The 23,168-nt window shown below is 33.3% G+C and overlaps 1 protein-coding gene and 1 pseudogene across 1 annotated transcript; one reads left to right on the forward strand and one right to left on the reverse strand.

The window, feature by feature from the left end:
• Positions 1-7,911: 7,911 nt before the first annotated feature.
• On the forward strand, positions 7,912-9,407 carry LOC142623368 (DExH-box ATP-dependent RNA helicase DExH18, mitochondrial-like; annotated as a pseudogene).
• Positions 9,408-21,233: 11,826 nt separating this feature from the next.
• Positions 21,234-22,332, reverse strand: LOC142621641 (nuclear speckle RNA-binding protein B). Its single transcript, XM_075794953.1, has one exon. The coding sequence runs from the start codon at positions 22,228-22,230 to the stop codon at positions 21,520-21,522; it is 711 nt and encodes a 236-aa protein (XP_075651068.1). The 5' UTR covers positions 22,231-22,332; the 3' UTR covers positions 21,234-21,519.
• Positions 22,333-23,168: the final 836 nt, after the last annotated feature.

Genomic DNA, 23,168 nt, shown 5'->3' on the forward strand with positions numbered 1-23,168 from the left:
ATGATTGACCAGCCTCTGATAGGTTGCCCACGCGTTCTTCAAACAGAAGGACATTACTTTGTAGCAAAACAGGCCTTGACTAGTAATGAAGGATGTCTTCTCTTGATCTACCTTATCCATCCTTATTTGATTATAACCTAAAAAGGCATCCATGAAGCTTAGAAACTTATGACCCACCGTTAAGTTTACTAGCTGGTCAATACGTGGCAATGGATAGCTATCCTTAGGGCAAGCCTTATTTAAATCGGTGAAGTCCACACACATCCTCCATTTACCATTGGCCTTTTTGACCATCACCACATTAGCTAACCAACCTAGGTAATAAACTTCTTGAATAAACTCTGTTATGGTTAACTTCTAGACCTTTTCCTTGATAGCATTATCTCATTCAGGGGTGAAGACCTCCTTCTTTTGACGGACGGGCTTGGAGGAAGGATACACATTCAGACGATGGGTAATGACGCTTGGGTCAATCCCTGGCATGTCTTCATGACTCCACGTGAAAACATCAATGCTTTTCCTTAAGAACTGGATGAGATCTTGCTTTATCTTCTCTTCCATGCTTGTTCCAATCCTAGTAAACCTCTCAGGGTTACTTTCTTTTAGAGGAATGTCTTTTAGTACTTCAGTGGGTTCTGCAGCAACCCTTATCTCTTCTATATTCATCGCTACACATGCTCATCTATAGCCAACATGGCTAAGTGACATTTTCTAGTTGCTAACTGATCTTCTTGTACTTGTCCTATTTTATAATCTGTTGGAAACTTGACAGATAGGTGGTAGGTGGACGTCATTGCCTTCCAATTATTCAGAGTTGGTCATCCAATGATGGCATTGTACGAAGACGAGCAATCTATGACGACGAAATTCACCTCTTTAACTATTTGCTGTGGGTGAAGGGTGCTTTCACTAGATGAAGTTGATCACTTCCAAGTCTCATCTGCTAAAAGGCAAGATAATATAGGATATCTGCTGAACTCACATTATCTACTAGCACCCTTCTAGTTGTGTAGTTTGCAATGAGCAAGGTTATGACGATTGCATCATCATGTGGATGATGGACCTTTCTAGCATCGTCGGCCGTGAAGGTGACAGTTTGCTCGTCTGCCCCCTCAGTCCTTGGTGGTCATCCAGATAGTTGAACGTTCTGCACCACCTTCAAGTAGGTCTTCCTTGACTTGGAGGATCGTCCTGCTAGAGTTCCTCTTATAATAACTCTTATTTCTCTAAGTGGGGGCTGTAATGGCTTTTCTACCTTCCCTTTTAACTTCACGTCCTTATGATCTCGTCCAAGAAAATTCCTCAACTTTTCTTGCCTGATGAGATTCTCAATTTGCTGCTTCAAGTCATAGCATTCGTCCGTGTCATGCTCGTGATCTCTATGGAAGCGGCAATACTTGTTCTTATTACGCTTATTAGGATCTCCCTTCATCTTCTTTAACCACTTCAAAGATGGATCGTCCTTGATCTACATAAATACTTGATCAAGTGGAACTTTCAAGGGTGTGTAATGCAAACCTTGTCCTGAAGACGAATCTGCCTTCCCGTTGTCTCTATCCTTTTTTTCTCTCGTCCGAGCCCTTTTTTGGATGAGGGCCTTATTTAGAATGATGTGGGAGCTCCGCTTCCATCTACTTTGCTCTCTTCCTTTTCTTGGAAAGGATCGCATCTTCTGCATTCATGAAGCTTTGGGCTGAGTGGACAAGTTCAATAATGTTTTGTGGTTCCTGATCATAGAGCTTATGGATGAATAAATCTGAATTAACTCCATTATGGAAGGCTGCTAACAACAGCTTATCATCCATCTCATCTACCGTCAAGGCTTCCTTGTTGAAACGAGTGATGAAGGACGCAAACTTTCATTATCTCCTCACTTTATAGTCAGCAGGCTGGACGAGGAGCATTTATGTCTTTGACCTCCAATGAAGTTATTGACGAACAACTTAAGGGTGGTAGAGAAGGCCCTACACATTATCTCGTCCGGAACCCTTTAAAGGTGCATCGTGGTCTTGAAGGTAGCGATGTGATCACATGGGTCACGCATTCCATCATATGAGTCTAACACAGGCATCTTGAACTTGGAAGGTAAGGGATGACTGTTGATAGACGTTATGAAAGGGGAATCAAAACGATGAACTAAGTCATCTACATGATTTGTCCTTCTCATATTTTTCCTCATCTCGTCCATGGCTCTCCTCATCTGATCCATCTCCTTTTCCAAGTGTGGCATCCTGCGTGAAATGATACCCCTTGAGTGATTCTCATACTCAACATTTTCTCCTTCTCTAGCTTCTTAACTTTGAGCTTGCCCTTCCACGTACCATTCATGACGTTGCCTTCTTTGATTGATCTCCTGAGTTAACTCTTGACTCTGACGGGTTAACTCTGCCATAGTGGCTGCCATGGACTGCATTTGTTGGATAGAAGGCGGTTGCACAATAGATGCAGACTGATGAGCAAGATTGGGATGGCTGGAAGCGTTTCTACTCTCCTAGTGGCTTGGACTAGTGGTCATTGATCTTATCCGGACCATGTAGCCTCTTGTCAAAGAAAGATAAATTGCAAAATACAAATTTAACCTTCCCACAGACAGCACCGACTAATGATGCACACAAAATTAGTAGGCTGAATGCTCCGGGCTTCAATGGGCTTATGGTTTCTTAGAAGACCTGAAAAGAAAGAAGCACAAGATCAAAGGTGATCGGGCTAAATCGGCCAAGAACCTCTGATACTAAAGTCAGTTTTCTCTCTAGAACTCAATAATTCCAACTTTAGGAGTGCGAAAAACTTACTTTAATTTGATATGGCTGAGTCCTTTTATAGTGAGCTTTGGAGTGGTTACTTGTTTAGTAACTTTTTCAACGTGGATGGAAATTAGAAGGTTTAGACTTAACTTCCACAACTGCTATCAGAAGTTAAGAACTTAGTGGGAAGTTAGAGCGATGAATAAGGATTTTGCTCATACTTCAGAATAGTAGAATGTGTTCCGAATTATAAGTTTTTGGGTAGAAATTTTCAGAGAAAACTTCTAAGTGTTGGGAGGTCGTCTAGGTGACTCCATGTTAGACGCCATTCTTGCACTTGGATGATCTTCTTGAGTTAGGACAACCTTTCTGGTCTTGGACGACACTATGGACGAACCAAAGATAGTTCAATTTTATGTTCACCATCAGTATCCAATAGTGATTTTCCAAATTATTTACATAACAGTAATGTAATAAGAAACTTGGCATAACAAATATCATTAAAATTGCAAGAAAAAAAAATAATTTTATTACCTCCAAATGCCCTGGTCGAAGTAATGTCTTATATATTTAATAAACCAAACTAAAATCAATAGCACCATTAAAATTCATCATTCTCAATTTTGCACCACGTGCCCATTTAATCTTTAATATTGTGTCAAGTGAATTATTGAGTATAAAAATCGAATAGTTCAAATCCAATTAGATTCAAAATTGGATTTCAATTGGTGTCCAATTTTTTGCCATGTGTCCATCTAAGATTTTAATTTTTGTAGCAAGTGAATTATTGGGTGCAAAAATGAAGAGTCTAAAGTAGGGGCATAATGAGAATGTTAATAAATTAATGATTTTTAACTTTCAAAATAGGACTTAATTTTAGGACATCCCAAACTAGAATACAAACTAAACAATTTGAAATTAAAAGAGTATTTGTCAACTGGATTATTCCAAAACCATTTAATTCAATGGTGAAATATGTGATTTTAGTTTTCAAATTTATCTTTTGTAGAAATATAATAATGCGTGTGACCTTAATATATACTAGCCTCATCACACGCGCTTATAATAAGTTTTTTTTAAGCAAAAAAAAAAGTGTTTTTATTTTATATATGTATAATTTTTATTTTGAGAATCTAATTTATAAGTGGATAAAGTCATTTGAAAATTAACTGTAGAGTGATCCTATTTTTTAGGCAATATTTTAGTAGGAGTTAGAATTGCATTTTTACCGTAATGTTTTTTAGTTTTGTCTCTACTTAAACATAAGGGTGTAGGGGTATTTTTGAACTAAAAAAAAATCCAAATAGGGAAAGCCTCTTAAATAATAATTAGCCTCATCACATGCGTTTCATGCGTGCGATGAGGCTTTTTTTAGCCAAAAGAAAAAAGATCTGTGTTTTTATTTTTTATATATATATAATTTTTATTTTGAGAATCTAATTTATAAGTGGATAAAGCAATTTGAAAATTAACAAGAGAATTGCATTTTTACCGAATTGTCCTTTAGTTTTTTTCTCTATTTAATTATAGAGGTGTAAGAGTATTTTTGAACTAAAAAAATGAGGAATCTAAACAGAAGAAGTCCCTTACATTATAGTATAGACTAACCTCATCTCACGCGCTTTGCACATGCGATGAGGTTTTTTTTTAGCCAAAAGAAAAAACTCTGTGTTTTTATATATATAATTTTTATTTTGAGAATCTAATTTATAAGTGGATAAAGTAATTTGAAAATTAACAAGAGAGTAGTCCTATTTTTTAGGTAATGTTTTAGTGAAAGTTAGAGTTGCATTTTTACCGAATTGTCCTTTAGTTTTGTCTCTACGTAAACATAAGGGTGTAAGAACATTTTTTAACTAAAAAAAATAAAAAATTCAAACAGAAAAAATCCCTTAAATAATAGTATATATATATATATATATATATCCAAGTTAAGTCCATATATATATATATATATATATATATATATGGTCCATATGAATATGATGACCCAATATATATATATATATATATATATGGTCCATATGAATATGATGACCCAATAAAATATTGAATAATATGGACTTAACTTGGATATAGTACATCTAGGACATGCACAGTATCCCTACCTAATTCATACTAGAATAATACTATTCTAAAGTTTTTTTTTTAATTGTAAAATAATACTATAAATTTTACAGTTTTCTTTCTCAAAAAAAAAAAGTTATAAACGGACGAGAAACAATTTTAATCAATCCTGTCTCTAAGGTGGCTGTCATACATTAATATTTCCACTTAGTTAGGTGGTGTTATTTTTCATAGTTTATTTGTTTTTCACGTGGCATAGACATGGTTCAGCTAATTAAGTTGAGAACATAACTTTTGCAAAAAAAAAAAAAAAAAAATTATAGAAAAGTGTAATTGTGGGCCTGATTATACAGCATAGTTGTAACTTACAGTGAGTTCTAAATTCATATATATTATCATGTAAAACAAAAACAGATAGGGTGAGTCTTAAATTAAAAATCTTATTGATGAGGAAATAAAAAATGGTAATGTCATCTCTTAATTTGAATAAGAATTAGGTCTCAAAAAAAAAAAAAGTTGACTAAGAATTACTCTTCTAGTCCCTTCTAGTGGCTAATTTAAAAAAAAAAAAAAAAGCATTTTTTTTTAATTCTCCAAGTGGCTCAAACAAAGTGTTTCAGCTATTAGACCAAAAAATGCAAGAAGGAATATACATTTGATTTTGATTTTTGAGGTGGGTTTCCCCAGCTTCCTGAGTGCCATGGCAAAGCCAATTTTGACAATTTACTTATTTAGTGGGTGAAAAAAATAGATAACTTTGGTGTTTGCAAATAAAGAAAAAAACGACATGGCATGCACTAAGCAAGGATTACCTAAGAAAAATAAAATAAAATAAATACTCAGTTGAGAGGGTCAAAAACCTATATATATATATATATATCATGAAATATATAATATTCAAAAGTATAAAATTCCTTGAAGCATCAATTCTGTATAAATTGACTATTTTTTGAGAGAATACATGACTAGAATTGTCATAGTTTTTTTTTGAGGGATAGAATTGTCATAGTTGATAGTACATTTATTTAGAATAAGACAAATGTATCCGTGAGTGATTTTGGTAAATGTCAAATCCCCGACTTTAGTGAGGTACACAAAGATGAAGAATGTGCTTTTTTGGTCAGACTGATTAACGGACACTGACTTCAGTCAAATACGACAACCTTTAAAAATTAAAACCAATGAATTGAGGGAAAGTTTGCTAAGTCTTGAGGAAAAGTCAAATCACAAGTAACTTAGTAAATGATTTCAAACCAAATTTTCTAGTTTTTCAACAAAATTATATGTATTTTTATACATTTTTTTACTTATATTTTTTTAAAAAACATTTTAAACTTGAAAACTGTTATTTAAACACCAAACCCTTAATATCGAGAATTTATTATATGATAATGACCCTATTATTGAATTTTAGTTTCAAATATAAAACTGATGTGCTAGAAATAAGTCAATGATTACATATTTAAGATTTAGAATTAAAATAATAATTTTAATAAAAATATTCCAACACAACAAATGCATTCAAAAAAATATACTACACCTGAGGTTGAGGGTTGAGACCCCAAAAAAAAATCTTTTATTTGCTTACGGAGAATTTATTTAAATTTGAGATAAAATTCCTAAATCTAGAACTAACATAAGTTTATCATTTAGCAAAAAAAACGTAAGTGTATCATCCTATTTATAGGAAGGTAATTCTACGGTACTCAAAAAAAGGGGGCATGAAACCCTCTAGTAGCTTAACCTACTATATTAGGTTAACTTTTTCTCATACTTAACAGTTCCATCTTTACATTGTGTAGTTCTAACATTATATGTGACAAATCATATTGGGTGATTCCCTTACCTTTTTTTTTTTTTTTTTTTTCCACATTTAACGGTTCTATCCTCACATTATGTAGTTCTAACATCACATGTGACAATTTTTTTCTCATATTTGGTTATTCTCTTACATTTTTCTCACATTTGACTATTTCATTCTTATATTGTGTAGTTTCAACATCACATGTTTAGAAATTTGAATCTTAATCCAAACTTATTCCGTGAAAACTTATACTAATAAATGGTCTGTTTAGTTAGACGTTTTGAAAATGTATACTAATCCGTTTAGTAACGTTGTTCTAGTAACGTTATTTGTATTTTTTAGAAATATATGTGAATGAAAATACGTGTAATATTGTTTAAACATTGAAAACTGTTGTTTAAAATACACTACCAAACAACTATTTTCAAGAACAACTCTTTATAGTTTTTTAATTTTTCTTTTTATAAACTTTCATTTTAAACTAAAAATACAAATTTGTAACAGCCCATACAAGTGCACCCTAACTGATTGTCACGCCAAAATTATGTGGTTCAAAACATCTTTGTTTTTGGTTGAGAAAGTCATCTTTGTTTTTGGTTTTTTTAGTATCTGTTTGGATACAAATTATTACATTTACGTTTTCACGTTCACGTTTCAGTTTTTTTTTTTTTTTTTACTTTTTTTTCCTGCGGCAGTTTTTCAGCTCTTAAGGGACAAAAGCTACTGTTTATGCACTGTGCATAAACAATAGCTGCAATAGTGGACTTTTCAGCCACTTTTCAGTGCATTAGTGGGTTTTGTACACTATTTATAGGACCCATAAACTTCACTTTTCAACAATTTTTTCATTAAAAATGAGTTTCACAGCACTATTCACATATTTAAAAATTATTTTACTACAATATTTTCAGTTTTTAATTTTCAGCAATAAGATCTCTTCATATGGACATAATTTTTTTTTATTTTACTTTAAGCTTTTGGTTTTATTTATTAATTATTATTAAAAAAAAAAGGTCGGATCGGACAATAGCCGTAGCCGAAATTGTACGTGACATGGATGGTGGAACTGGGTGGACTTCGCAGTGGTGGGTTGCCAATGCTGTGTCTCGCTCACTATCACAAACACAGCCGTACAGGTATTATTCGCTTTCAGTCTCTCACCATCTTCATTTTCGAGGGGTTTGAGTTTGAGGTTCACCTACAGGCTCTGCCACCCTCCTCTAATATGCGAAAACCCTTTTTGCTCTTCAATAACTAATGATGCTGATAATGTTAATGGTGTGTGTAATTTTGACAATGGTTGAATCAGAATGTGATTTTGATTTTGATGCTGATGTTGGGAAAGGTGTTGAATTCTTCCATACTGTAGATGAGGGTTATAGCAGTGTTGGTGGTTACTCTACCCAACCATGGTTGAATTGGAAAATGGTGTAAATGAGGGTATTGTTGGTGATTCTATGGTGGCTTTTGATGATGAATATGATATGGGTTTGGAAAGATTTGAGGGTTATTTTGCAAGTTGTACAGTGGAAAATGGTGTCGACAGATGACTTGTATTATGTGGCGGTTATTGATGAAATTTAGATTATAGCAGACCCACGCAGGGGTTATGCTTGGATCGAATGCTGATGAGATACATTTATCTGGGGATCTGAGTGTTTTAGGTATTTTTTTGAAAGATCTGTGCTGAAACTAGGGATCCATTGCATGAATAGCATTATGAGGTTTAAGCCATTGGTGGTTGAAGCCAATACCCTGTTGGGAGATCTTAAAAAATGTCTGTTCTGGGGATTGTGTGGTTGCATTTTTAAGGGAAGAGATATTTGAGGTTAAAATGGGAATTGAGAATCACACCAATCACCTCTATTGTGTAATTTATGGTGCCTTGCCACCAGAAACTCGAAGACGGTAAGCTACTCTATTCAATGATTAAGATAATGAATTTGATATGCTGTGGGAATGGATCTGAATCTTAATATAAGAATGCTTGTTTATTTATTTATTTATTTTTTATAGCCTTCAAGATACAATGGAGACAAGATTGTTCCAGTTCTAGCTTCACAAGTGAAACAAATTGCTGGAAGAGCTGGCCATAGAGGAAGCCACTATCTAGACGGACTTGCAATGACCTTGCATTTCGAAGATTTAGACTTCTTGATGAGTGTTTGAAGCAACCTTATGAAGAAGTACAGAAAGTTGGTATCTTTCCCTTCTTTGAACAAGTTGAACTATTTGATGGGCAACTCCCTAATGTAGTAATGTTACATTTTGCCATCAACTTGATAAATTTGGTGAAAATTTCCATCTAGATGGGTCATTCTTTCTGTGTTGACATGATCATATAAAGGTAAACATGATCATACTTTCTGTGTACACAGATTATCTCTTGAAGATTGTTTTAACTTTTCTTATACCCCAATTAATATACGAGACCCAAAAGCAATGTACCATCTCCTGAGGTTTGCTTCAGCGAACTGTCATAATGTTCCTGTCAATATTGTAATGGGCTTGCCAAAGGGTCCTGCTAGAAATGGTGCAGAGCTCTTGGATCTTGAGACTAAGCATCAAGTGTTGTCTATGTAATTGTGGTTATCACACCACTTCAAGGAGGAAGCTTTTCCATTATGAAGATGGCTGATGCAATGGCAATGAACGTTGCTGACTAGTTAGTTCAGTCTCTTACCAAGGCCAATTGGAAACTAGAATCAAGGCTGGCTGGGAAACTAAAGCCTCAAAAAAAGGCAGATGGTTATGAGAGGCCAAGATCACTTATCAAATTATATGAGAAGTAAGTACCTCTAAATTATGATTCTGTTTGGGTTCATCTTGAAATAGTTATATTTCCTTAGAAGGCACAATTTTCAAGTTTCTTCTCAAATAAGCACGATGTGTCGTGGTTTCAATCTGGCCTGTGGTTATATCTATATAAATCTAGTACTTTTCCTTGTATGGTTATAAATTATTCAATTTCAATTAAACACTTATAAGATTTGATGTTCCTTATCTTTACCAACTTGTGGTTGGCGCACATGCATTCATGTTTGCAAAATGCTTTTAGTGGCAACTGTAACAGGGTAGTGGCGGGATTGGTTGATGTTGCATTTTTGGTGAAATGCAAGGATGGTATGTATTTGTGGTGTACACAATTGCAGGTGGCCTGATGGTTGTGCTGGTGGTCATGGTGATGTGGTGAGGGTGATGATGGTAGTTGGTGGTGTGGTGGTGTTGCGGTAAGGGGTGATGGTGCTGTGGTAAGGGGATGATGGTGATTTGATGTTGGCGGTATTTTCTTGGATATGATTGTGTTGGTGATTGGTAATACATTACTAAGATCCGTTTTGACTTGAGGTTTACTTTCTTACCAGTTTAGGCTATGATCGAAGAATAAAATATAGGTTAAATAATGTTGTTGTTAGCCACTGGCATTTTAATAATTCTTGCAGTATTTTTTTTTTCCTTTTCATTAATTGCAACAAATAGCTTCCAAAGGTTTCAAAGCTTAGAATCTTAAATGTAATGGATTTGCCTTAGTCATGCTTGCCAAATTACCTAGTACATCACTATTGCTACTAGAAAAGAACATTATTGGTCCTACATTATTTGTTACTTGGTAAATAAACAAAAAATGAGGATGATTGGCCCTGTGCAGTATCCAATTGCATAAAACAATGAGGAATGAGGAAAAAAATGAGGAAAATATACTTGCACACTAAAAACTCACACCTTCCATATGCACCTCATTTAAAAAAAAAAAAAAAAAATTTAAATCACTTATGATGCCAACTTAGCAGAATCCTATTATCTCTGTCACCAAACAGCCAGATAATGTTCACATTTGTTTTTATTTTTTTAGATCTTTCACAAACACTATTCCCAATCAACTGTTCCTGGGTTCACATTGTTGAGTTCACGATTGTGGTGGGGGATGAGACGAAGTTAGTTGACAGAGTAGAGAAAATTAAAGCAGATGTGATCTTCTTGCTGAATTGGTTTTATTTTTATTTATTTTCATGAATCTAATGAACCTGAAGTGTCAAGTGAAAGCCTCTGTGTTGCATGAAATTGGTTTATAAATTAATGACCTTTTTATTTATTTTTGACAAGTTTTGGAATTGGGAGACTTTTGTATGCTCAAGTATTTGATCTGAGCTAATTACATCTAGATGGTTGTCAATGATTATTGGCTGTTGGTTGGAGCATTGGTTGCTTGGTGTAAATATCATTGGCGCATCCATTGTTGCTCTTTGTAAGCACAATGCTTGTAACAACTTATTTATATATATTGTTTCAGTTACTTGTTTATTGCTAGAATGACCATCTACAAGTTCTCGTTCTTTGTGCTATGATAGCTTTTACCGATGCGTTTTATATGATCAATTTTGTCATAATTCAATGATTTCAATGCAGCTGTACTGTTGGTGTTATCTCATCAATGTCCAGCATTTGTTTCATAGTGGATGTCACTTATATGTATTTGAGATTTTCTGAAATTGCTTTTCCTCAATGGCTTGCGTATTATGCCCTTCTGCAGTTTCTGCAAGATTTTCCCCCCGTACCTCTGTTGGAAAGTTGCTTGTTAGTGTTTTTGGCATGTGTTTTCTTTTAGTAATTGATTTTTGTAGCATAATTTACTTGGAATTTTTCTTTGGCAGATGAGATACTCAGCAAGATGGCAGAAGGTTAACTGTCAAGTGCCCTTTGTCTAAAATATTTTGTATTTTTAGTCATTCTGCTTGCATCATTCAGCATCTTGCTAGTGCTGTAGGCACATTTGGTTGAGTTTTGAAATGTTGGGACTGTCAAACATGAGAGAATATGGCAATCAAGGTATTTTGATATGTAGTAACGTAGATACTGCAATGCAGCAGTGATTCAGATCGATGTACTTCAACTTCTTACCAAGAATGATAAAGGCTACTCACAGTATGTACCTTCTCACTTGAGGCTTATAGAATGGCTAGTTCATTTTGTGACATGACTAACTTTTATGCATCTTTATCCTTTTGCAACTGTGTTCAAATTTGGAGCTGGTTTAATTACTGCAACCGCATATGTATTGTAATTATTCCTATTCGTTTACTGTTTTGGGTTTGTTCTGATGGAGAAGCTGTCAGTGAGTGCAACCAGTATCAAACAGGATGAAAAGCATTTGGTTTTCTAAATGGGTATGAATTTTCTTCTCTAGTTGTTTTTGTCATTTAAATTTCTGATGAGTTTTCCACATGGGTATGGATTTTTTCTTTGTTAGTAAGTTTGATCATTGTTGAGGATGATGAAAAAAATTCAGTTTGCCAAATGGGTATGAACGTTCTTTCATTTTATTTTTTATCTATAGTTTTTTAAAGTTTAAATTTGTGTTAAAGTAAATTGAAATTAATCAACATTCAGTCCTGAATCTGTATTAATAATTAAACTTATACCGTTCTGTGTTCATTTTGCATTTTTATTTCGTCTTGGCTCCATTTTTACCCATGGAGAACATCAGGAGAATGAAAAGCTGATCCTGCATTGAATGTACTAATTGACTTCCTTCATGCCAAGATAAATAAAAGTGAGTAAGAAATGATCATAAACTAGAACAGGAGATACAACATTTCAATTAAAATATGAATAGAGGTAGAAAAGATTTTGAGAGAAACATTATGTGAAAGAGCAAAGAGTAGGAACACAAAAGGTCACTAACAATATTTATTGTTTATGGGGACCCGTATTAGGAGCAAGAAATTCAGTTAATTTTAGAGTGGTTATGTAATGATGATGATGATGGTGATGATGTTTTATTTATGACCCCTTCTCCTCTCCCTGCTGAAGTCCATGTTGAAAACTTTGTAACTCTGAGATGATTATGGTTGTCAGAGAAACTTCAAACAGATGGACCAGAATTGCTTTTCCCTGATGTATGTTAACAGTTAAATGATAAATTGGATTGTAAGTGTACCCATTCTGTTATCAGGAAATTGCTATGTGCTCTTTTAATAAATAATGTTGAACTTGCATAAGACTAGATGAATGAGAAGCATGTAGACAGCGCAATTTATGATTAGCAGAAGAAAATAGAAGTATAGAAATCTCAACTAGTAAAAAAAAAAAAGTTTAAGATTTCAAATTTAATAAAAAGGAGGCTTTTACTGCTCCTTTTGGAAAAGCTAATGAATTTGTTGAGGTGTAAGTTTGAGGATTTGTGCAGATTGCAACTGTTGTGGGTTCAGGGAAAGATTTGTGCGAATTTGTGATATTATGTCTGTTTGATAAAAAATAAAGAACGAATAAAAAAAAGAATATTTTAATAGAATAGAGAGAGAAAAAAAAAAAAAAAAGAATTTGTTGGAGGGTGTCTTCAATAAAGTAGGTAGCTAAAATAGAAAAATGATTTTCTAGTAAAAAAAATTAACTAGAACACTGTTGAGTTCATTTTGAATGCTCTAACATAGAATAAAGAAGACAAAAAAAAAGGGTAGAAAGTTCTTATAGCTGGTCTGCAGATTCTGAAACTGTGGGAAGGATATCAAAGTGTGTTCTTCCTCAGTTGTTGCTTTGAAGGAGTGAGGATCCTCGATAGTGTTGTTATGGGAAGCTGGGTGCTTAATTCTGTGCTAGCTAACAATGGAAGTTGCAAGCTAATTTTGCATAAGATCCAGTTTAAATCCATTTGGAAATCAATTTGGGCCAATGTAAGTAGGGAGGCTAAGAGTTTCATGAAACCCAATCTGGACAAGGAGTGAGTTTGGGTTTTGTATTTTGGTTGTATACTTGACTTTTGTAGGCTGCCTTTTGAGTCCAAATAGAAACCCTCTTATCTATTTTAGAAATTTACTTTTTTATCCCCAAGACATCTCGACTCCTGTGATAGCATACAAGAAGTTTCTATCGGATTTAAGGATTACCAAATAGCCCACTATTGGGCCAATGGGCGGCCTAACTTGAGACATGATAAATATTTGAAGACCACATACCTAATTATTAAGGTACTTAAAGTGATTGTGTTAAATTATGTTTATACTAAATAAATATTTTGCTATTAGTCTAGTGTGTGTGTATATATATATCTCTGTTGGACATTTTTTTACTATTGAAAAATAGAAAACGAAAAAAAAAACTATGAAAAACCTAATAGAGAAAATTAAAATAAGTTATGACTGAAAAAAAAAAATTAAATAAGTTTTAAATTTTTTTATTATTTCCTTAAAAAAAAGTAATATGAACGTTTTCTTAAAATATAAAAACAATTGATTATTTCCTTAAAAAAAAGAGGGATGACCGTGGGATAGAATGAATTTATTTCCTTTAAATTTTGTTTCTTTCCAAACGATAAGTTCATGCTCTTTTTTTATTTATTATTATATATTTTATATTTTTTAAATATCCTAAAACCTATATATAACCATCTCATTTTTCTCACTAAAAATCTCTCAAATTCAATTCTCAAGCTCTATGGGCCATTCTCATCTCTCATTATTTTTGTCTCTTATAGTTATATTTTTAAAGAAATTTTAAATCAATTTCTTTTCAATAGTTATGCCTCCAATTTTCTTAAGGAAAGATTTTTATTTTTATTTTTCTTAAGGATGGAATCAATTTTTTTTTAAAAGAAAAAGAATTAAAGAATTTAAAACTAATTTAATTTTTAGGTCAAAAGACTCAAAACCTGTTTTATTTATTCTATTAAGGTTTTAAATAGTTTTCCCACTTATTTATTTATTATAAAAATTCAAAGTTACTAGAGTACTAACAAAATATATATTTAACAAAGCATAATTTAACACAAATTCTTTAGTATCTTAGTGATTAGTGAGTGATTTTAAAGTATTTATCACGTCTCAAGTTTAACCCTTCACACCACCCCTCCAAAAAAAAAAAAAAATGTTTGCTATAAATTTTGAGGAACAATCTGGCCTAGCTCCCATGGGCAGAAAAACCAGCCTATGGCTTGCCCCAATGGACTAGTGGGTTGCCCATGGACAATAACAGCATTGGGCTTGGCAGATTGGGTTATTAGGTTTGGCCATGGGCACAATTTGATGATTCTTAGATGATTTACAAAACCATTCAAGTGTATCAAATAATATGACTTATTCATTAATTTAAACAACTCACATTATTCACTAAATATGTTATGTAGTTAAAAATACACGTGAATGGTTATTTAAATTCACGCAGTGAGTTAGAGAAATTTTCCTCCAAAACTTTGTCCTTATTGAATTATATTATTATAAGGAAAATGTATGCTAATCAAACTTTATTCTACAAGTACTTGTGCCTAGTAGAAAAACTTTTCTTATACCATATAGAAAATTTATTGATTACTTCATGCTAAAAACTTATCCCCATCACACGTAGTGCTTTTCGTAAAATGGCTCATTATTAGTATAAAATTATCATGATAATTTCGTTTAGGTTCCTATATACTAAAATTTAAAAATGTTTAAAATGTCATTTTAATAAAAGTTCTAATACCAAAAGTTCAAAAACTTCAAAAAAAGTTTCATTATTTATTTAAATCAATTCAATTATCCACCATGATTTTTTAATTGAGTTTCAAGGTTATACTTTTGACATGTAGCTCACCATGAAATTTACATATTATTGTAAAAGGTGCTTTGTTGACGTGACCCGCTAATTATTAAAATAGTTTTCTCTACAAGAAACTCAATTACAAGTTGACAAGTTTAAATATAATTTTAATTAAAATTATTTTACCATATATATTAGTCTTGATACATGCATGATATTATATGATATATGTTCCTGAAAATTGGGTTAGATAAGTGAACTTTATTTTGCACAGCTTTAGTAAGAGATATCAAAGTTAGGTATCAACTTTGTTTAGGTATCATGGGGTGCTTAACACTTTCTCCGCATGTAATCGAACTCTTAAATATGTGTTTTTGGTTCCAAACATGGTTTGACTTAGTTGAAGTTAGAGGATACTAGGACTAGGGCTATAAACAACCCAAGCTGATTATAAAAGTTCAAGATTGTTCACTTAATTTTATTTTTGAACTTGAGTAGAGTAACTTGATTACATGTTCAAGTTTAATTCAATTTTTTTTTTTGGTCGAACAGGCTCAAGCACATTCATTAGTAACTTGATTAAGTTATTCTTTTCCCATATATAATAAAAGCACAACTAAAAATTGTTAGCCATTCACAAATTTATGTTAATAATTTATAAGTAGATTATAATTGAAATTACTCTATTTGAGTTAATTAAATAGAATGATTTTCCTTTGTGAATTTATAAAATTATATTTACTAACGTTGTGTTGGTTTGGCAATTGGATTTTTTATATTATCTGTGGGGGGTTAAAAACAGTTTTCTAACATCACAACTAATTTGTGTTGAATGGGTAGGAATGAATCTACAATGTGAGACTTGAACAAGGGTGAGAAACCAAAAATGTCAATCAAGAACAATCAACAAAAACCACTTTTATTAGACAAACACCGTCACTTCAAACATACATTTTCTTTCAGTTACTCACTTTTTTTGTTTTTTTTTTTTTTAATCTAAAAATTGCTAGTCCCCTTCTTTTGCATATTCTGCTCCTTTTTATACTCCTCTCTGCCTTCCTTCTTGGAACTTACTGTCATCATATAGCTAACAAGATGCTTGCTCCATCAGACACCTTCCTTATTTTTTTCACGATGAATATAGACTTTTGGGGCTTAAAGCATTTTTCAGGTCAGTCATTCAGCAATAAATGCAGCTGCACCAAGCAAGTGGATTGAATTAATGTGAAGCTGACTGTTACTTTATCTAGAAACCACCCCTGGATCCTTGATCATTTCTTCCGAGAATCCATTTCGGATGTTCCGATGACGATGAGACCTTTCCTAATACCACCCGAGCGTCTATGCTTTATGGACCTCGGTATGGGAGCTTTGGGCCATTTCTTGAGGTGCTATACTTCAATTAGGGCTCAAGATTTTTTTTTTTTTCCGTTGCGTATTGGGTTGATCTCCCTGTTATGCCCAATATTATTAAGAATTAGACTCAGTTTCCTAAAAATTGTTAAGTGGGGTGTAAAAGTAGTCTTTTTTAGTGTGCTAAATGCTAAAATTTTTAGCACCAACAATACTAATAGTCTAATACTCAATCATCGATTTTCCCTGGGCTGATGTTGAATTTTAAACTTGACTTCCACAAACAAACCCGAGCTTAACAAGGTCAACCCTTCAATAGTTGGTATGTGATCACGGTCAGAAAAAGGCCCTACAGGTTCTAACTGAGCCAGGTTCAATTATTATTGCCGACGCTCAGCAAACTGGAAAGGAGATCAATGGAAACCCTTCTCTACATGGTCCCAGCACAATGACCAGGAAGTCTTCCCAAGTATTAGGTTGATATAAAGTTTGCACAATCAAATCCAGCCTCTTATTTTTTTAATCTAGTTTTTATATTTTTGTGGTAATAAGTAGCCCGTTTAGGTTATATTATGCCAACCAAAATCCAACTTTTGCTTTCAGCGTTTACGTTTAAAGTAACAATTATCTAAAATAATAGTACAATTTGATCTTTAGTGGGCTAGTTTTCTTTCATAATTAAACGTGTTCTTATCTAACCACTCCCACCTTTCTTTAAGAGAAAAAAATAAATATATAGAGAGAAAATTAAACAAGTTTTTTTTTTGAGTATTTTATTGAATATATTTGACTTTGAAACCCCAAAAATTGATGTGTTCATACAGTATACCCTATTTAGAGCAATGATCCTTACCTTCTAGATGGTAATTGAGCAAGTAATAAAAGTTTTTGTCGTAGTCAACATCAAAGTGTTAGTCACATGGTTTTACTAATATGAAATGTAATTAAAAGACTTGAATGGATCTACTCTGCAACACTTTCTAGATCTTCTTGAGAAATTAGTGCTTTACATCATTGTAACAATGTATTGGGAACCTCGAGTAAAAGTCAATGCTGGTAAAACGAGTTGAGCTAGCTAGGATGAATATTTTAAGCATTTCCAGTTACATATGGTTGAGGTTTTGCACTAAAAGTTCAGGTGAGCTTTATTTATGGCTTGTTTGGATGGGAGGGGAAGGAAGGAAAGTAGAGGGGAGTAGAGTAGAGTTGACTAAAAATAAGTTAATTTTATGCTAAATCTACTCTACTTTACTTTATTCCCTTCAATCTAAATGGACCAATATGCCCAAATCAACTTGTTTTTGTTTTGTTTTATTTATTTATTTATATAGCTGTTAAATAATTCATGCAAGTTTCACGATCTTAAACTTTTTCACACATGAATATAAATCTTTTGCTCCAGGTTTCATCAATTATGATATGCTGTGTTTGATTTTTATTTTATTTTTTATTTTAAACTTTAGTTGTTTTATAATGAAAGAAATGAATACATGACAAGTTTAAACTTTAAAGGTACTACATAAACCCTAAAAAATGATTAATGTGGTAATAACTATAATTGGTGGGATTCAATTACCTAATAAATGAATATATTTGAATTATCTCTTTATGATTAGTGACATATTAGTTTGTAAATTTAATGTAGTAAAACTTGTAATACCTGTAATATTACTTGTTCAAGAAAAAACCAAGACAAAAACCTCCTCAAATAGAAGTGTATCAAGTATCAAGATCAAGCTAAGTTGACTAGCTTGTCTGTTTGATAACACATTATCAAAACACACTTTTTGAAAGTTAAACTTTTTTCAAACTTCATATATTGTTTTTAATTTTTATCTTTATATACCTAAAACGTATACAAGTCTATGTGAAGTAATGGAAAAAGAAAAAGAAATTCTTAGACTATTTCCTGAAGTATTGCTTAAATGACAAATAGTTTGAGTTGGATAGGTGTAGGTTCGACCTAGTCATATTTGTGTCTACGAAATTTATGAGTCTAGTTTGTAAAAATGAGTTAAGTGTTTCTAACATTGTTAATAGTGTAGATTTTAGCTAGCATTAACAATTTAACATTACCCATGAATTTAGTTATAGAGTCAACGGACTCATATTAAATCAAGTTGTTTTGCATGGTACATGTGTAGATACTTTTAATTGTTCGTTCTTGTCAATGCATGTGCTTCCATTAATCATAAATGTGTTATTCCATGTTTGTTCATTTTTGAATGATTATAACGTGGTTTGCATATCATTTCGAGGCAGTATTTGAAAGTTTTAAACGGGACTACCAATAACAATAAGCAAATAGGAACAGCCAGTACTACTAGGGGTGTCAATAAACATCGCAGCACCGACCAAACCAACTATTTAGAGGGTTCAAATGCTTTTAGAGGGTTCAAATGGCATCATCAAGGATGGACTCTGGCAATTTTACAAACTGAAGCATTGGAGCGGTCATCAATAAGGGGTTTGAAAAATCATGGTTAAAATATACTGATTTCTAAAGTTTAACCTTTGAGTAGTTTTATTCTCTAATGTACAAAGTGAGCTTAGCCCCTAACACTATGTTTGGGAAGAGTAAGAGTGTCCATGAGTTGGGTTAGATTGGGTTTGGGCTCAATCCGCACTCAACTTGACTTGATCATGTGAAGCAAATCTCAACCTGCTGCTGACCGAAGAGAAAAATTGGATTTGGCAAATCAAGCCTTCAATGGGTTGCGGTCAAATGGTGGGTTTTGGAGGAGGAGACCTGCCACATGTCATTTGACTTGCCGGTGTTAGTTTTTAGAGGAAGAGACTTACCACCGACCATCGGAGTGGTCAGATTGGAAGGTGGTGGGCTTGGGTCCAGTCAATTTGTTCAGTGCATTAGGTCTTTAGGTCTGTTAGATAGCCTTAGGGAGGAGGGAAATAAATGAAATGAAAATAATCAATTAAGAATATTCATTTCATTCCATTATTTGAGAGTTTTGATGGAGATAATTGAAAGGTCATCTACTTGTTTGGGAGTTTAAGTAGGAGAATGGAATAAGTAATAGAGAACACTCATTTTTCTTTTTTCTCTTAAAATTTCAAACTTTCATTTCCTAAAATTGGGAGGAACTGGAGGGAATGAAATTAAATTTAGTAAAATTTTCACAAAAACTCCCATAATAACCCTTAAACACTCCGCCATTTATTTTAAAATAGGGGTATAACTTTAATGTTGTTGTAAAATAATTCCATTAAATTTATTTTATGTTACTCCCAAAAAAGTTATTTACATTTCATTTGTTTTTATTCTTTTATATTAAAATATCCAAAAAAGATTACTTCATTCCATTCCTTAAATATATTCAATTTCATTTCATTCATTTTCTTTCTATTCCTTTATGAATAACTCATTCCATTGCATTCCATTCCTTTATGGACTCCTAACAAAGTGTGAAGGAGCTTTTTTGGTCCTTTTGTCATATTCCATTAAATTTCTTGTAAACATGGCTAGTAAGGAGATCGTGTAGCCTAATTTAATTCTGATGTGGTATTAGATTTAAAAAAAAAAAAATTATACCATGGTATTTTCCCTAAATTACCCCCAATTTGAGCCCTAATTTCACATTTCCCCCAATTTGAACTCTAAGAAAATTAGTGTGGCGTGTTTCCCTTAAATTACAATATGAAATCTCCCCTCCAAAACAAGCATATAAGGATTCTGTAACAAATCATTGTCGTTTCTTAAACAAAAGTAGCCTAAAGATGGAGAAATTATTAGGTCTACCGGGAGGACTATTGAAGTGGTCCTCCCAACCATTAAAATAATGTCATCTATGCAAATGTGTGAGTCAGCTTCCTAATCAGCATAATAAAGAAAAAATCATTAGGTGATGTCATATTTGCATGAATGACATTGTTTTATTGGTTAGAAGAACTATAGAGGACTGCTTCAACAGTTCTCCTAATGGATCTTATAATTTCTCCTAAAGATGAACCAAATATATGCCTATTTGGGCTAAAAGCCTAAAACCCAAAAGTACCTAAACATAACAAAAATAGCAACAACCACTCTCCACTAGCATTAATTATTATTATTATTATTTTTTATAAATTAGTTACCCCATATGGTCAAACGCAAGATGTGGCTATCAAGAGATTTGTATGGTAAGATTGGTATATGGCATCGTGCATTAGAACAGAAGTAAAGATTTAGATGAAGTAACTACAGGTACAAACAATTGCATATTAATTGTAAGAAGCAAAATATGAAAGGAAAGGCAATCACTTCTATGTATCAGTCACTTGGCGACTATTACCTGTTCTCTGTCAATCACAACAACTTACAAACTGATCCTAAAAGAACAAATCTACACTAAATACTTCATCACCTTAGTTTTAGGTGCCTAAAGTTTTCTTCAATGGCCCCGTTCAACATGATAGGTTTTCTTGATTGAATGCCGTGCATGTAATTATGTAAATGGCAATGAAGACATTGAACTTTTAATCCATCAATATTCCCCTAATTAAGAGGGATTTTTTAACTCATAATGAACCACCAAATATTGAAAAGAACCAAAAAAAAGAAGTGTTGCTGAATTGTTTTTCCAGATAATATGTTGGCAAATGAAAATTAGTATTCACTAGCATACCTGCACTGCTGCCACATTCTGCATTAATGCATCTAACCAAAAAAAAAAAAAAAGAATAATAAAATCTCTAACATGGGGGATGAGGAGGAAGCAAAGTGTAAAATTTGTGCAAAAAGCATACGAAGAGAGAAATTAAAAAAATGTAAATGTTGCAGATTACACGCCACAATACATGACAAAGAATGTAATCAAAATAAGACAAAGATGAAATTTGAGACCAATTGCCACCAACATGTGGCCTACCAAATTAAACTATTTGAATAAAAGAAACAGGTAATGCCATTAATAAGTTTCCAACTAGCATCCACACCAAAATTTATTTCTTTTAGAGTTTTGTGCCCCATTCTATCATCTTCAGCATTAAAGCTACACCAAAAAAGACCTCTATTCCTCTGCTCTTTCAGAACCAAAAAGAAAATCAATTGTCAAATAAATTGTGGAACAAATCTAAGGATGGTGCTGTTGGGGAAATCATATAAGGTGAAAAGAAGTTTGAAGGACTAAGCATGAAACTACCTTCTTGGTAATTTTTGCTACCGGCTTGAAGCGCAGGGCTTAAATCATGCAAGAAGGAGGTAAACGGGCTAGGATCAGATGGTGGAGAGAAAAAGTTTGGAGGAATTGAAGGAAGTGAAGCCGGCCCTGGTGACAAAATCCCCGGAAACGAACCTGTCCTTTCAACCCCATGAACCATCTCCATCTCTTCCACACTACTCGCTTCCCCGGCTTGCTGTTTCTTCTTCCCTTCAGGAAAGTCCCTAGCCTTCTCTATCGTTGCATAACAAGCCGCTGGTGATAGTGCACCGCTGTTTAATGGATTAATACTGGACCGAGCTGCTTGCGCTGATGAGGAAGAATATGTAGAAGAAGATGATGATGATGATGATAAACCGGTTAGGCGTTGAACTAGGTTCATGAAGTCATTAGGGTTGGTGTGAATTATCTTTGGTGAGACCGTGTAGATTATGATCGGCGGGCGATGCTGAACTTGTGGTTGTGAGGGATGTTGCGGCGCTAGTGGTGGTTTTTTGATCTTGTGGGAATCTTTATGTACTTTGAGAGGCGCAGGACGAGCACCTTGTATCTCTCTTTTGAATGATTTACTGCCAGGGATGTTTGATGAATCCATGCTGAATAATAAATAGAGGTAAACAATGAATACTGAATAGGAATAAACAGAGAAAGGAGAAATTATTTGAGGAGATGATGATGATAGTAAATTAGTAATAGTGATACAAGCATTGCCGATTTGGTTCTCAAGAAGTGTATTTAGACAGGACATGAAATATTTAAGGGGAGCAAAGTCAATGGAGTAGAGGGGAATAATTAAATAGATATTAGTAAAATTTGGCTACTTGTTGGTGATATATTATAGACATGGTATAAAATGGCCGGTTTCGTGGTGCTATGAACGTTTGAACTTGTCTAAACTTTTGTGGAGGTGTGGAAGGGGTCATGTACCACGTAAGAGAGGGACATCATGACGTAGCATGTCCATGTAAGCTTGTATATGCATTCAAGCACAGGATAAAGCGAATTGCTCTCTTGACCCTAGTTGTATGGATTACTTGACTGAATGATATACATGGGTAGGTAGCGCAATTTTGGACTAGTACTGTTGTGTGGGCTTCACAGCATAGACTAGTAAAAAATGTGTACTTGTCGCATGGGTGTAATCCACGTAATCATATAATATTATAGTAAAAAATCAAGAAGAGTGAGTGAGTTAGTGGTATATATGTAGGATTGCAAATAGTGATGTCAGGTCTGTTTAGATTAATTGCGAGAAAGGCCAAGAGGTGGAGCTAAGTTAAACAAGTTGTTCGTTGGTTATTTTGCATAAACTTTGCAAGTAATTTGTAAAAGTAATTCCTAGAAAGAAAAATTGAATAAGTAATCGTAATCTATAACATTTCATCGTTCAAGAATAAGACGTAACTTTATCACAATGCACGTCAGCGCGCAAATTATTCAGAATTAGATGGTGTGCTATAGCTTCAAATTGACCTTTTAATTAGGCAGACCTCATAAATTAAATTGGATATGATTCAATAATCCTTCCAAACA

The sequence above is a fragment of the Castanea sativa genome, chromosome 1 (genome assembly GCF_040712315.1).
Source record: "Castanea sativa cultivar Marrone di Chiusa Pesio chromosome 1, ASM4071231v1".
Taxonomy (NCBI): domain Eukaryota; kingdom Viridiplantae; phylum Streptophyta; class Magnoliopsida; order Fagales; family Fagaceae; genus Castanea; species Castanea sativa.